At 45.3% G+C, this 12,802-nt stretch overlaps 1 protein-coding gene across 2 annotated transcripts in view; it reads left to right on the top strand.

Annotated features, from left to right (window-relative positions):
• The first annotated feature begins 560 nt into the window (after positions 1-560).
• Positions 561-12,802, top strand: part of DAP (death associated protein) — a 90,742-nt gene continuing 78,500 nt past the window's right edge. The window contains exon 1 of one of the 2 annotated variants that reach the window (XM_030551714.1): positions 561-692. In XM_030551714.1, the coding sequence (XP_030407574.1) occupies positions 638-692 (55 nt within the window). In that variant the 5' untranslated portion in view covers positions 561-637. The remainder of the gene's footprint in view (positions 693-12,802) is intronic. The other variant, XM_030551715.1, reaches the window with a different exon arrangement.

The raw sequence follows: 12,802 nt of genomic DNA, 5'->3' as shown, positions 1-12,802 counted from the left end.
AGTAAATATTTTCAAACCGGTAGGAGCCCTAGCACCGTGCCCTGTAGGACTGAAGCTTGGATGCCTGAATGATGTGTGGGCTGGGAGGTATGAGGGGCTCTGGCAAATAAGCTCTGAGCATTTAAACCCTGATTGTAGTGGGCGACACCACATCCAATTACAAAAATGTAGATCTGACTTCATCCCTCTACACCCTGTAGCCCACATCCTTGGCTCAAACCCGTTCCTCCTGCTATGGAATCTCCAGGGGGAAAACACCCTGCCCCCCACTACAGCCCATAAATTAATCGCATGTAACAGTCGGGGGCAGCAGTTCTGGCACAGGAGCAGATGTACTGCCTCCAGTTCTGCTTTCGATTTTTTTTAGCTGCTTTTCAGTCTAACCCCGCCCCCTTACACTGCCCCTGGGCCCCCGCTCCGCCCCGGCGCCCGAGCCTGCGGGGGAGGGTGCCGCGGCCGAGGGGGGGGCGCGAGCCGGTGCCTCAGCGGGTCCCGCCCCTCACCTCGCGCTGCTGGGGCCGGGCGTCCTGACATCAGCGCCCGGCCACGTTGGCAGCGCGGGCGGAGGAGCCTGGGGGCGGGGCCCGTGGCAGCCAGTCCCCGGCCCTGCGCATCCGGACGCGGGGTGCCGAGCGCGATGTCTTCCGCTGACCAGGAGCGAGCCGAGACGCGGGCCGGACACCCCCCTGCCGGTACTGCCCCCGCCCTCCCCGGCCGCGGGAGCCTCGCCAGGCTCGCGGCGCTTGGCGGGGGTCGGGGGGTTGCGCGGGGCCAAGCGCCTGCTGCTCTCGCCTAGGCCAAATCCTCCCGCTCCCCCAGGCCCTGGCGTTACGTGGCTTTGGCCCGGCCCCGCCCCGCCCCGCCAGCAGCCCAGGCCGGGGCCGAGCGGAGCGCGCAGCAACTCGCTGCCTTGCGCCCGAGCGCCGCGTCTGGCTGCTGCTGAGGTGGGACTTTGTCACCCCAGTGGCCACGTAGGCACCGCTCGCAGCTCTCCGGGAATCTGGGGGCGGTATTAGTGCAGGCGCTGGGCAGCTGGGGGCTCCTTCTGGCCTTTCGATGGTAACAAACGTGCCAACTTGGTAGCAGGTTGGTTACTGTCCGCACAGCGATTGGAAAAAGTAGATCCCTATGCGAGTGCTGAGCAGTAGCCTCAGGGCTGCCTCCCCCGTGTCCTAGCAGATATATGGCCAGTGGTAGGTGTGTGTATACAGATGTGGAGAGAGAGAGAGAGATTTTTATTCTTATCAGACTTAAACACTTGTTCAAAACAAAGTCCTAATCGACTCCTCTTGCTCGATGCTATTACGGAGCAGACGTGCCCCCCCCCCCATTCAAATCTTCAGTTCCAGCTCATGCGCTCGTTACACTTTTTTGTTGTCCTGAGCAGTCTGTGCTAGAAACAAGAACTGCATTTCTGAGTCCAACGTGGCTCACTTTCTTCTTTTCCCAGATAAGTTTTGTACGGGCAAGTAATGCCTGGCTGGGTGCATGCTATTTGACTTGCCTGGTTAGTTGCTGAGCATGGATGTGCTTTATCTCTGCTTTTTTTCCTGTTGAGGGAGATATTTTACCCTTATGCAGAAAAACCAATGGAAAGGGGATGGAGGAGGGCCCAAGAAACAGCCTTCTAGTGTTGACTTAATCATGTGCTCCCTTCATGGGGAAGGGACAAACTGAGAAGCTAGAAACATAGAGCCTAATTCTTCACTGCCTTCTTTTGCCATTTGACCAGTGTAACTTGAGTGTAAAACACTGCACTGTTGTGATTTAGTAGTGCTTTTACACATTTTTACAGAGGGATACATGACAGTACAGATTTTAAGGCAGCAGAGAATCAGACCCAGTGTTTCTAGCCCTAATAAATTGTGGAGACTGGAGAGGGTGGGGGGAAACGCTGTGATGATACAAATAATAAAGAAAAAAAAGCGGGGGCTGCTTTATTGCCAGGTCACAAGACTCTTCAATTGGTGTTGGCACAACAATGCCTGTTTGAGGATAAACGGGGAGCAGAAATTAATACTTTTTAGGAGAAGCATTAACCTCTACACTTACGTCTGTGGGATTTCTACACAGTCATGCAGTTTGGCTACATCTGAGCGCCATTGCATCCCCTCCAAAGCTGCAAAGCCCCACTCTGCATAGTGGGCTTTTATTATCACTCACAATAAGCCATTCTTCCTGCTCTCCTCACTAGCTATCTCTCAAAGGGGTGCTTTGGATCCTAGGTGAGAAGCAACCTTTAAAATGTCTTCTTCCAGAGAGAGAGGGGTGTGTGTGTGTAGTTGGTACTAAAGTTTCAGCTCAGTGTTTCTTGGCAACCTTTTATTCACCGGGTTGGTTTAATAATTCTGCCTTCTAGCCAGTAGGAATAAAATTATAATTTTAGAGTGTTGCAGTACCATTATTGTTAATGTTTAAGATTTTGTCTCAGGAATTTTTCATGAGTCATGGACTATTTATGGGCAATAAACAGACATTCACAGAAGCCTGTGACCTGGCCATAGGGGCATTGCAGGGTGAGGGGGGACTGACAGCTGCTGCATGGGGCTGAAGCAGAAGAAGTCACAAAGGTCCGTTATAATCACAGAGTCTGTGACCTCAGTGACGAAATTGAATACTTAATTATTGTATAAAGACATTATGCATCAAAGGTAAATGGTGATGAATTTAAGGAAATTTGGGTTCTATTTTGCTGCTTTATGATGTATACGGAGTCTGAAAAGTGAATACAAACAAAATACAAACAAAACATCAGAAATTCAAATTATGCATTGTATAGAAGATGCTGACTAGAGAATTGGGAAAATAAAAACACCAAGGAGCCAAGAGAGTGTACGGTTGAACAGTGGAAGAAATTTTCAGTCAGACTGTTTGATGTTTTGGTTTTGCTAACGCTTGTGTCCAAGGAATTCATTAAAAAAAAAAAAAAAAGGTGGGGTGAAGAATGGGTTTTTCCAAAATTTGTTTTCAGAATCTATTTTATAAATAAGGGACTTCTTTTTCAGAAGTGTTGATTGAGCACCCAGCAGCTCCCATTGGAAACAAGCAACATAGATGGCATAATGACAAATTAAGTAAAATACATGTTTCAGTTGATTGGCTGGCATTAAATGTTTTTACTGTAATACCTGTGGAAGGTGCGAGTGACAGCATAGAGACTACATTTTGTCTTTTAACCTCTCTCTGTCCCTAGATCAGCTTCCACTGATCTTGCTGACAGGGTGCTTTAACTTTTTTTGGTTTGTTTTTTGAGGCACCTACACTTGAGGTAAAGAGATTGTTTAATCATTGTGCCTATTCAGACTTTAGCATCTTTGTTGAGACTTACAGCAATTCCATTGTTGCATGGACATCTGTTTACTAGGCCTTGGAATCAGACCATTGGTTCATTCTGTCTGAGGCCCTGAACAGTTGTCTGTTTATAGACTTTGAGTCACTTCTAACAGAGGATGTTTTTAAACCATTGACAGAAGTGAGAGGCTGCGGGCCATATTTCCATCTGTTCTGACACTGAAGAATATCCACAGTAATTCCATTGATGCTAGTGGACGTCCAGTAGCTGGTCAGTGGTGTACCTGATATAAGGCCCTAATTTTCTAAATGCTGAGCTATCTAGTTTCATGATTAAAAAAATTGAAGTGGTAATTAGAGATTTGTGGTTTTAATGAGAGACTGTCAGAGACCAGACATTGGTGGTCATATCTAGTGGTTAGAGCAGCAGTTGGTAGCCAGGAACAGGACCCCAGGGTCAGAGCCAAGTTACCTGGAATGGGACAAAGCTGGAGCCTGGAGATATCTCAGCCATGGATAAATGCTTTGGAGCAGCAACTAAACTACTGTAGTAATGCTTAAGAGCCAGTCTGCTGACTCTTCCCACCAATCAGGCCACCTACTACAGGCCAGCCTCACTGGTTAGATTTGTCCAGGAACTGGGGCTGCAGCAGACCCTGATTCTTGACAGAGTCTATATATAAATAAATGGAATAACATTTTTTCAATTACGTTGCTAGGAACTAGCCCTACCAAGTTGTCAATAGAGGAGTCTTATTTTATTACACCGTGCTTAAGAGAACGTATTGTTTTACTGCACTTAATGATGTAAAGGGGCCCACTGGGGTTTACTCTAATAGTTCAGAAAAAATATGTAAATTAAAAATAAGAGTTGACTGAGCCAGATTATGCCCATAGTTGTACACAAGCACAATTCCATGAAGTGGGAGTTGGGTGCTCATAACCAAATGCAAGATTTCGACCTTAGAAAATAATTGTTAGGAGAGGCTTCACAAGTTCAGCATATTCAAATGTATCACTGTTGGACGTGGCCTCACCAGGTCCTCATCATTGTTCAATTTCCCCTGTTTGTGGGCCTTTCACACAGCAATAGGGCCAGAGGAAGCATTTGAAAAGATGGGGGTTAATAAAATGGTAAAACCACAAATTGGAGCTGGGGACATTGGGAACAGTGCCTGACATTACTCTGAACTCTTTCATTTTAAAAAAACCTGTTTAGATTTCAAGTTGAGGTCTCTATATATCTTGATATCTGTCAGTAAGTTTAGTGTATCTACATTATATTTGAAGCTGTGTTGGTTGATGCATTTGACACTCACTGTAAAAATGTAATTATGATGTCATAGTTGCTCATTTCTTTTAACATCAACAGGGTAAATGAAGAATTGTGGTGTGTTTGTGAACAGTGTATTTTTGAAACTCCGCATTAAAACATTTTTTTTAATTCCAACTACCTGCTAGAATACTGAGAGGAAACAATAAACCTGTATCTAGTAACATTTTCATAAGTTTCCAAACCTTTCATTTTTCTCTCAATATTAACTTAAATGCTGACCCAAAAGATACAAAGTAAGAGTATATTTAATGAACTTTTAATAGGATTCATTTCTTTTCCTCATGTCAGTTCAATTTAACCTTGGGCTGGAATCATTACCATATAGTTTGTGTGAAATTAATTTTAAATACATATCATAAATATTCAGGGTTACTTGCAAGGAAAACTGTCAAATACTAAGACTTTATGGCCTACATTAATGTTCCTGGGCACCCAGTGACTTCATTCAGACTTGTGAGTGCCCAATGAATACAAGATTAAGCCCAGACTTTGCATATCAACAGTCTAAAATGTACTAAACTCTGAATAGTAATGGAGCTGAGATTGCTGGGGAGCCTCTGGTAGATATCAAGAAGAATCAAATATGTTAGCATGATCTCTCTCAGGGCTTGGCTACACTGGAGAGTTGCAGCGCTGGTGGTGGGTTTACAGCACTGCAACTTAGTAACTGTCCACACCTGCAAGGCACATCCAGCGCTGCAACTCCCTGGCTGCAGCGCTGGCTGTACACCTGGTCTGCTTGGGGTGTAACGATTTCAGCGCTGGGGATGCAGCACTGCTCATCAAGTGTGGCCACCAAAAGCGCTGTTATTGGCTTCCAGGGTATTAGGAGGTATCCCAGAATGCCTGCTCACAACGAGCCAGAAGAATGGCTGAACTCTGAGCTTCCCCAAGCTGCTTATCTAAAAAACAAACATAGCTGCTGTTTGCTCGAGCGAGCGGAGGCAGGCAGGGGAATTGCTTTGGAAGGTTCACAGCTGTTTGCTTGAAGAGAGAAGTCACTTGGCAGAGGGAGAAGGGGGAGTCCGTGTTGAGCAGCTGCTTATGTGGTCTGAAGGCTATTTAGGAGTGCATAATTTGCATTTAGTGAATAAGAGAGGGGTGTGGGAAGGGCTCAAAACTTTTGAATTGATTGCAGGTTGATGATGTGTATGTTCTAGTCCTTAGAACTTGCAAGGCAGGGAGCTGAAAGATCCAAAAATCCACTCTCTCTCTCTTCCCCCACGTTCCTCCTCACCTCCCTCTTTTGAAAAGCACGTTGCAGCCACTTGAACACTGGGATAGCTGCCCACAATGCACCACTCCCAACACCGCTGCAAATGCTGCAAATGTGGCCACACTGCAGCGCTGGTAGCTTTCAGTGTGGCCACACTGCAGCGCTTGCCCTACACAGCTGTACGAAGACAGCTGTAACTCCCAGCACCGTACAACTGTAAGTGTAGCCATGAGCTCAGACTTCAACGAACGGCCCACAGCTACAAAACCAGCCCGCCCACTGAGTAATGGTGAACAAAACTAGAATCTGCACTGGTTCCAGAGCTCCAACAAGCATCCCTACTTTAGAGCATTGCTTAAACAATCCAACAGTATATCTGGAACAGCCTTGCTTGGCAAAGAGCCTACGACAGACTTTGCCCTGTATTAAAAATAAATGATCTTTCCTGCCTCTTGGCAAGAATCAAATCAGCTTCTCACTCCAGAAACTGAACAAATGGAACTCTGCTTTTTTTCCCAAAGGTTCATAAGAGGCACTTGGACTTTCCTTCCTTATGTCACACCTAGAATTAGGTGGCCTCCCTTGCTGATCCTCTCTTTGCAGCTTGAGGCCGATTCCAAAAAAAATGGAAACACAAGGAAACTTGAGTTTAACGATTGGGTCAGAAAGTTATGTAAGATTTTGGGGCACAAAAAAATTACTGTTTTTAAATTTAAAGTCTTGGACGTTCATAGACTCCTATGGCACTTGGTTCTCTTTGTTCCACACTGCCAAAGAAAATTTTCTACACTAGTCAGAACACAGATTAAAGTGGTGGGGTGTTTTTGTTGTGTGAATATTCCCAGTAATAAACTAGCAGAGAACAGTGGCCAATAGCCTGACTATGTAATGAAAGTGGAGAAAGAGCCTGACCCAACCAAATTTAGTGCTAAAAGGAGTACCTTGATCTGTTGTTTCCTACTTGGTGGTAAAGAATGGTGTAGAAATATCCAGCACAGTGAATGCTTGTAACCGGATAAGTGGGAAAGTGAGCCTTCCCTAAAAGTACAGTAACCTACTATACTTTTTTTTTAGGCTTGTGAATTAAGGTAAATAAAAAAAAATAAGTTCAATAGAGCTATTCATCTAAATAAAGAATACTCATGTGAGTAAGAATTGTGGGACTGACCTTATATCTTTGTACTATTTTCTTTCAAGTGGGGATTAAAACAAAAAATCTTTTAGTTTGTCCCAGTTCTTGCTAGTAGATACGTTTACTTTTGTGCTAGTGCACGGTTGTTATAGACAAGAAATAATGTACAAAGCAGTAAGCATTGATATTTGTTTTAATCTCAAATAAAAAATATACTGTCATGCTTCCTGTTAAGTTGTTTGAGGAACCACAGATCTTCCATAACCTAGTTTTTGTTTTTATTGCACCTTTTTTCTATCTCTGTTGATTCCTACCTCCACGCCCATTGTGGGAGGTATTAATGGGGCTAATTGTCTTTATAAGCTAAGTTAAAAGGAGATGTTGTTAATGGATGGCGTTTTGTAGGGTTATTTGCTAATGCAAGTGGTCTCTTTAATAGTTTGCATCTTGAAAGATTAGCAGGAGTTTGTCATGACACTTCTTTGCATTCACTAGTAAAATCCTCTTTATATCTGATATAAACAGTGTTCACTATCGTAGGAGTCTATACATTTTATGTTTTAAAGATAATCCAAGAATTCTTAATATAAATCTTGAGAAATAATAAACTGCTAGATTTTTTTTTTAAATGTGTTGCCAATCATGGTTGCTTTAGGTTTGTCTTGTAACTTTCTCTTAAATTGTTCTTCATTGTTAAATTAGGGTATATTTTAAAGGTTTTGATTTAATATTTTAAGGAAAAAAATCTAGTTAAAAATCAAGCAAATTAAATCCTGTAATCAAACTGCTGTTACCTTGTATGTGTTTTTAAAAATTTATCCTAACATTTTTGCATTGCCCTCCCTGATACATGCTCTATAGGGACAACATGGGAATTTATATGTTTTTTTCACAGTTCTAACTTGTGAAAAGCTCTGTTCATCCACAGGCCCTTTGGTTTATTTCCAGAATTCAGAGATCAGCATTACTTGCTATGATGCAAACTTTTCCTTAATTTCTTTGTCCTCAGAATAAGTACAGCATAGATATTGGCAATGAATACTGTAACTCCTCACTTAACGTTGTAGTTATATTCCTGAAAAATGTGACTTTAAGCGAAACGATGTTAAGCAAATCCAATTTCCCCATAAGAATTAGTGTAAATGAGGGGGTTAGGTTCCAGGGAATCTTTTTCACCAGACAAAAAACTATATATATACACACTCTCTCAGTTTTAAACAAATAATATAATATTGGTACACAGTGATGTTGCTTGTGAAGCTTGGTTGAGGTGGAGGAGTCAGAGGGTGGGATATTTCCCAGGGAATGCCTTACTGCTAAATGAACTAGCAATTGGCTGAGCCTTCAAGGGTTAACACTCTCACTCTACAAGGCAGAGGAATGGAGGGAGGGGAGACCTCATCGCAGACGGACAGACACACCGTGTGTGTGTCAGAGAGAGAGATGCACATTTCTCCTTTAAGTACACTGCCTTGTTAATTAGATCAGCTTGCTGAGACTGCAGCTGCTGCCAGATCAAGCTCCCTTCATCCTGAGCCCTGTCATATGTCCCCCCTGCTCTATGGAAGATGGGGTAAGCAGGGGGGTGGGGGGCACCCTGACATTAGGCCCCCTCTTCCTCTCGTCTCCGCCCCTCCTCCCCCAGCAAGCAGGAGTCTCGGGGAGCAGTTCCAAGGCAGAGGGCAGGAACAGCACATGGCAGTAGGGGGAGGGACAGCTGCAATTGCTAGCTGATGGGGGCGGGGGAGGGCTGCCGGTCTATCCCGATTCCAAGCCCCCACCAGCTACCTGCAATGGGCTGCTCTTCCTGCAAGCAGTGGACAAAGCAGGCAGCTGCCAAACAATGTTAGAAGGAAGCATTGCACAACTTTAAAGAAGCATGTTCCCTAATTGATCAGCAATGTAACAATGTTAACCAAGATGACTTTAAGTGAGGGGTTACTGTACTTGTCTTCAGAATGTTAACAATCTCTCAGGGTGATGTGGTTGTTCAGTCAATATGTTTATTCAGATTGTGGCATCTCTGAAACATCCAATAAACTCTTTCTTTCATAGTAACAATTGAAACACAAATGAAGAAGTTTGTGAATCTTTGTGCTTGCATAGAGTTCTGTGTTCTGTCCCTTTAATGGCTTTCTAATGGAACAATTGATTGTAATATAATTTGGAACCTGTTTCCTAAAGGGACATGGTTGTCACCTTAAAATTCTTGTACCTTATTGCAACCAAGTAGATTTTTTACCATTTACTAATATCACCACAGAATGTTAAAACTGAATTTAATAAATAAATAAATAAAATCAGTTTTACTACTTTGTTCTTTTAGGCCCCAAATTGGGACCACTTGAGTTGTCCTGATTACAGAACGAGAGCTTAGTTTCTGCCTTGCGGTTCTCAAGATGAACAAATTGAGTTTCACTTTCAAACACTGTTTTGGGCTGGTCTACGCTGGCAGAGTTACAGTGTTGCTCAGAGAATGCTGAAGGGAAACCCTTGTGTGTTCACACTGTCAGCTGCCTGCACAATAGCATGTTTGCACTTGTGGTATTTGGAGCAGTGCACTCTGGGGAGCTATTCCACAAAGCATCTCTTCCTCTTCTGCCGCTAAGAGTTGCATGAAGGCGAAGGAGGTCACAGGGCATCCTGGGTCCTGTCCCAATGCCCTGTGATTCTGTCCACATTCGGCGCCATCTTTCAGTGGTTTGAGTACTATGCGCTCTGCAGGAAAGGTATATCTCCATATTAAAAATCCAATCTCATAGAGATGGAAGGGACCTTGAAAGGTCATTGAGTTCAGTCCCCTGCCTTCACAGCAGGACCAAGTACCATCCCTGACAGATTTTTGCCCCACATTGCTAGATGGCCCCCTCAAGACTTGAGCTCACAACCCTGGGTTTGGCAGGCTAATGCTCAAACCACTGAGCTGTCCCTCCCCTTTCCAGTATACCTTTCGCTCTGACTAACACGTCACGAGTGGCAGGGGAGTTACTGCTTAAAGTACAAAGGCAAGAGGAGTGTGACATTGATCTCGCCACCCATAGTAGCTATGACACGAGATTGCTTGTTGTTTTCACGGAGGTGCTGACCACAGCGGAACGCCGCTTTTGGGCTCAGGAAACAAGCACTGAGAGGTGGGATCACATTGTCATGCATGTCTGGGATGACAAGCAGTGGTTGCAGAACTTCTGGATGAGGAAAGCCACATCATGGGACTGTGTGATGAGCTCACCCCAGCCCTGCAACACAAGGACACGAGAATGAGAGCTGCCCTGCCATTGGAGAAGCATGTGGCAGTTGCACTGTGGAAGCTGGTTACTCCAGACTGCTCCTGATCGGTTGCTGACCAGTTCGGCATGGGAAAGTCTAACATTGGACTTGTGTTGACGGTAGTATGCAGGGCCATTAATTGCATCCTGCTCTGAAAGACACTGACTCTGGGCAGCATGCGTGGATGGCTTTGCAAATGGGCTTCCCTAACTATGGAGGGGTGATAGATGACACATATATTCCAATTCTAACATCAGGCCACATAGCCACCGTGTACATTAATCGGAAGGGGTATTTCTCAAGGGTTCTCCAGGTGCTTGTGGATCACTGTGGACATTTCACAGATATTAACGCAGGCTGGTCCAGAAAGGTGCATGACACAGGCATCTTTCGGAACACTGGCATGTTGAGGAAACTGCAAGTAGGGACTTTCTTCTAGGACTAGAAGATCACCGTTGGCGAAGTTGAGATGCTGATTTGTGATCTTGGGAGAACCCGCCTACCCCTTAATGCCGTGGCTTATGAAGCCATACACAGAGCATCTTGACAGTGGCAAGGAGCAGTTCAACACCAGGGTGAGCAAGGGCAGAATGACTGCTTTTGGGTGTTTAAAAGCCTGCTGGCGCTGACTCTATAGGAAGCTGGACCCGGCCAGTGACAATATTCCTATGCTTATAGCCGTGTGCTGTATGCTCCATAATATTTGTGAAGGGAAGGGTGAAAGCTTTGCTCAGGGCTGGACTGCAGAGGCTCCGTGCCTGAAGGTTGAGTTTGAACAGCCAGAGACTAGGGCTATTAGAGGGGCACAGCGTGGGGCCATAAGGATCAGGGATGCCTTGAGGCAGCAATTTGAAGCTGAAAGCCACTAATATTTGCTGCTATGCTTGGGATTGCAGTGCTGTGTAATGCTAAGAGGTGACTGGTGCACACGATGCAATAAGGGGGTTTAACATAATTGAATGTTGCTTTGCAGTGCTTTTCTTACTTTCACTTAATAGAATAAAGATTGCTTTATTAAAAGACCTCAACCAGAGGAGAGAATCGAACAACAAAAATATATCAGCAAAGAGAGGTATGGGGAAAGGGAAGGTCTCCAGAGGAGGAGGGGTCCTGGAATGGCTACAGATTTGTGTATGTCCAACCTTCTCCTTTGGAGGTCAGTGCAGCGGGTACTGTACATCAGCAGGGCCAAACTGAAGAGGGATGGGTGCTGAGTGCAGTGAGTAGTGGGAGTCCACACTGCTGGACTGTAAGGTGGGAGGAGTGGAATGCTGCGGGTAGAGAGTGGAGCTAGGATGTTCATGATAATGTGTTGGCGTGTATGTGGGGGCGCATGGGAAAGAGTTTTGCTACAGCAGTTGCAAGGGAGGGCAGGTGCGGAGCTGCTCAGTTTGAAGAGCTAATATCACCTGGACTGTGTCCACTTGGTGTTCCATAATGTTTAAGAGCTGCTCTGTGGCGTCCTTCTGGTGTGCCGCATTCTCCTTTCGGTCCCTCTTCTCGCTGTCCTGCCACTCCTTCAATTCCTGTTTTCAGTGGCAGAGTGCATGATAACCTCACAGAGAAAGTCCTTAGTTCTTTGTGGCCACTTTCTAATTCTTTGCAGCCATTCTGCTGCCAATAAGGGAGGTTGGCCTCCCAGGGTCATCTCTGTGAAGTTTAAATGCAACATTTTATAGAAAGAGTATTTTTTACAACACAGAGAACACTGAGTCAGTGCTTTAAAACACAGCCAGCACTCTCACAGATGTCACTAACTAGCTGACCCCAGGCAAGCACACATGAGCTACAGGACCCCCAAAATGGTGAGTAGCCTCAGGGTAAATCAGTGTTCCTGGACCCTACTGTACACTGGTCACTTGGCTGTTGGGGAGAGCCAGCACTGTAGTGATGTGCTGATAATCATTCTTGTGTCCACATTTTCCACAGGCTGTATTGATTGCAGCTTGTGCCCCTGGACCTTATTGCAACTTGCATATGTGCAGCAATGATTCTCCCTCTCCTCTCCCCCCCGCCCCCCGATGATGGCAGAGTGGCGCAGGAAAGTTGATCTTGCTCCATTAACAGTAAAGCAGCTCTGCCAAAGAACCTGCGGCAGCGGCTTGCCCAGTGTCTTCATGAAAATTTCCTGGAGATGTGAGGCAGGTTCCCATGAAGTGAGAGAGTCAATCAACAGCCTCTTCCACCACTCAGACTAGGCATGTGGTGGTATATGTATCATACAGACACAAGTCTACTTTCTGCAACTCTCCTGCGCCCAAAAACTCGCTTCTGTGATTCCCAAAATCAAATCCACTTACCAGGGGCTTTCTCTCCTGTTTGCGCTTTGCCAAGATCCGGCATCTGTGACTGGCTAGCCTCCTCTGGGTTTGGAAAGAGATCCTGGCTATATGCATCTCTAACCTCTGAATTGTCCTCTACTTCTGGGTCCCCCTCCATATTCTCATCCAAGATTTCCTCCTCCTAGCTCGGTCCACTCTTGATTGGCACGTGAGCCATCAAAGTATCCACAGTGGCCTTTGCAGTGGAGGTGGGGTCGTTGCTGAGTATTGTGTCCAGC

The sequence above is a fragment of the Gopherus evgoodei genome, chromosome 2, assembly GCF_007399415.2.
Source record: "Gopherus evgoodei ecotype Sinaloan lineage chromosome 2, rGopEvg1_v1.p, whole genome shotgun sequence".
Taxonomy (NCBI): domain Eukaryota; kingdom Metazoa; phylum Chordata; order Testudines; family Testudinidae; genus Gopherus; species Gopherus evgoodei.
Note: the sequence above shows the minus strand (reverse complement) of the source record. Positions and strands in the feature narration are given on the sequence as shown.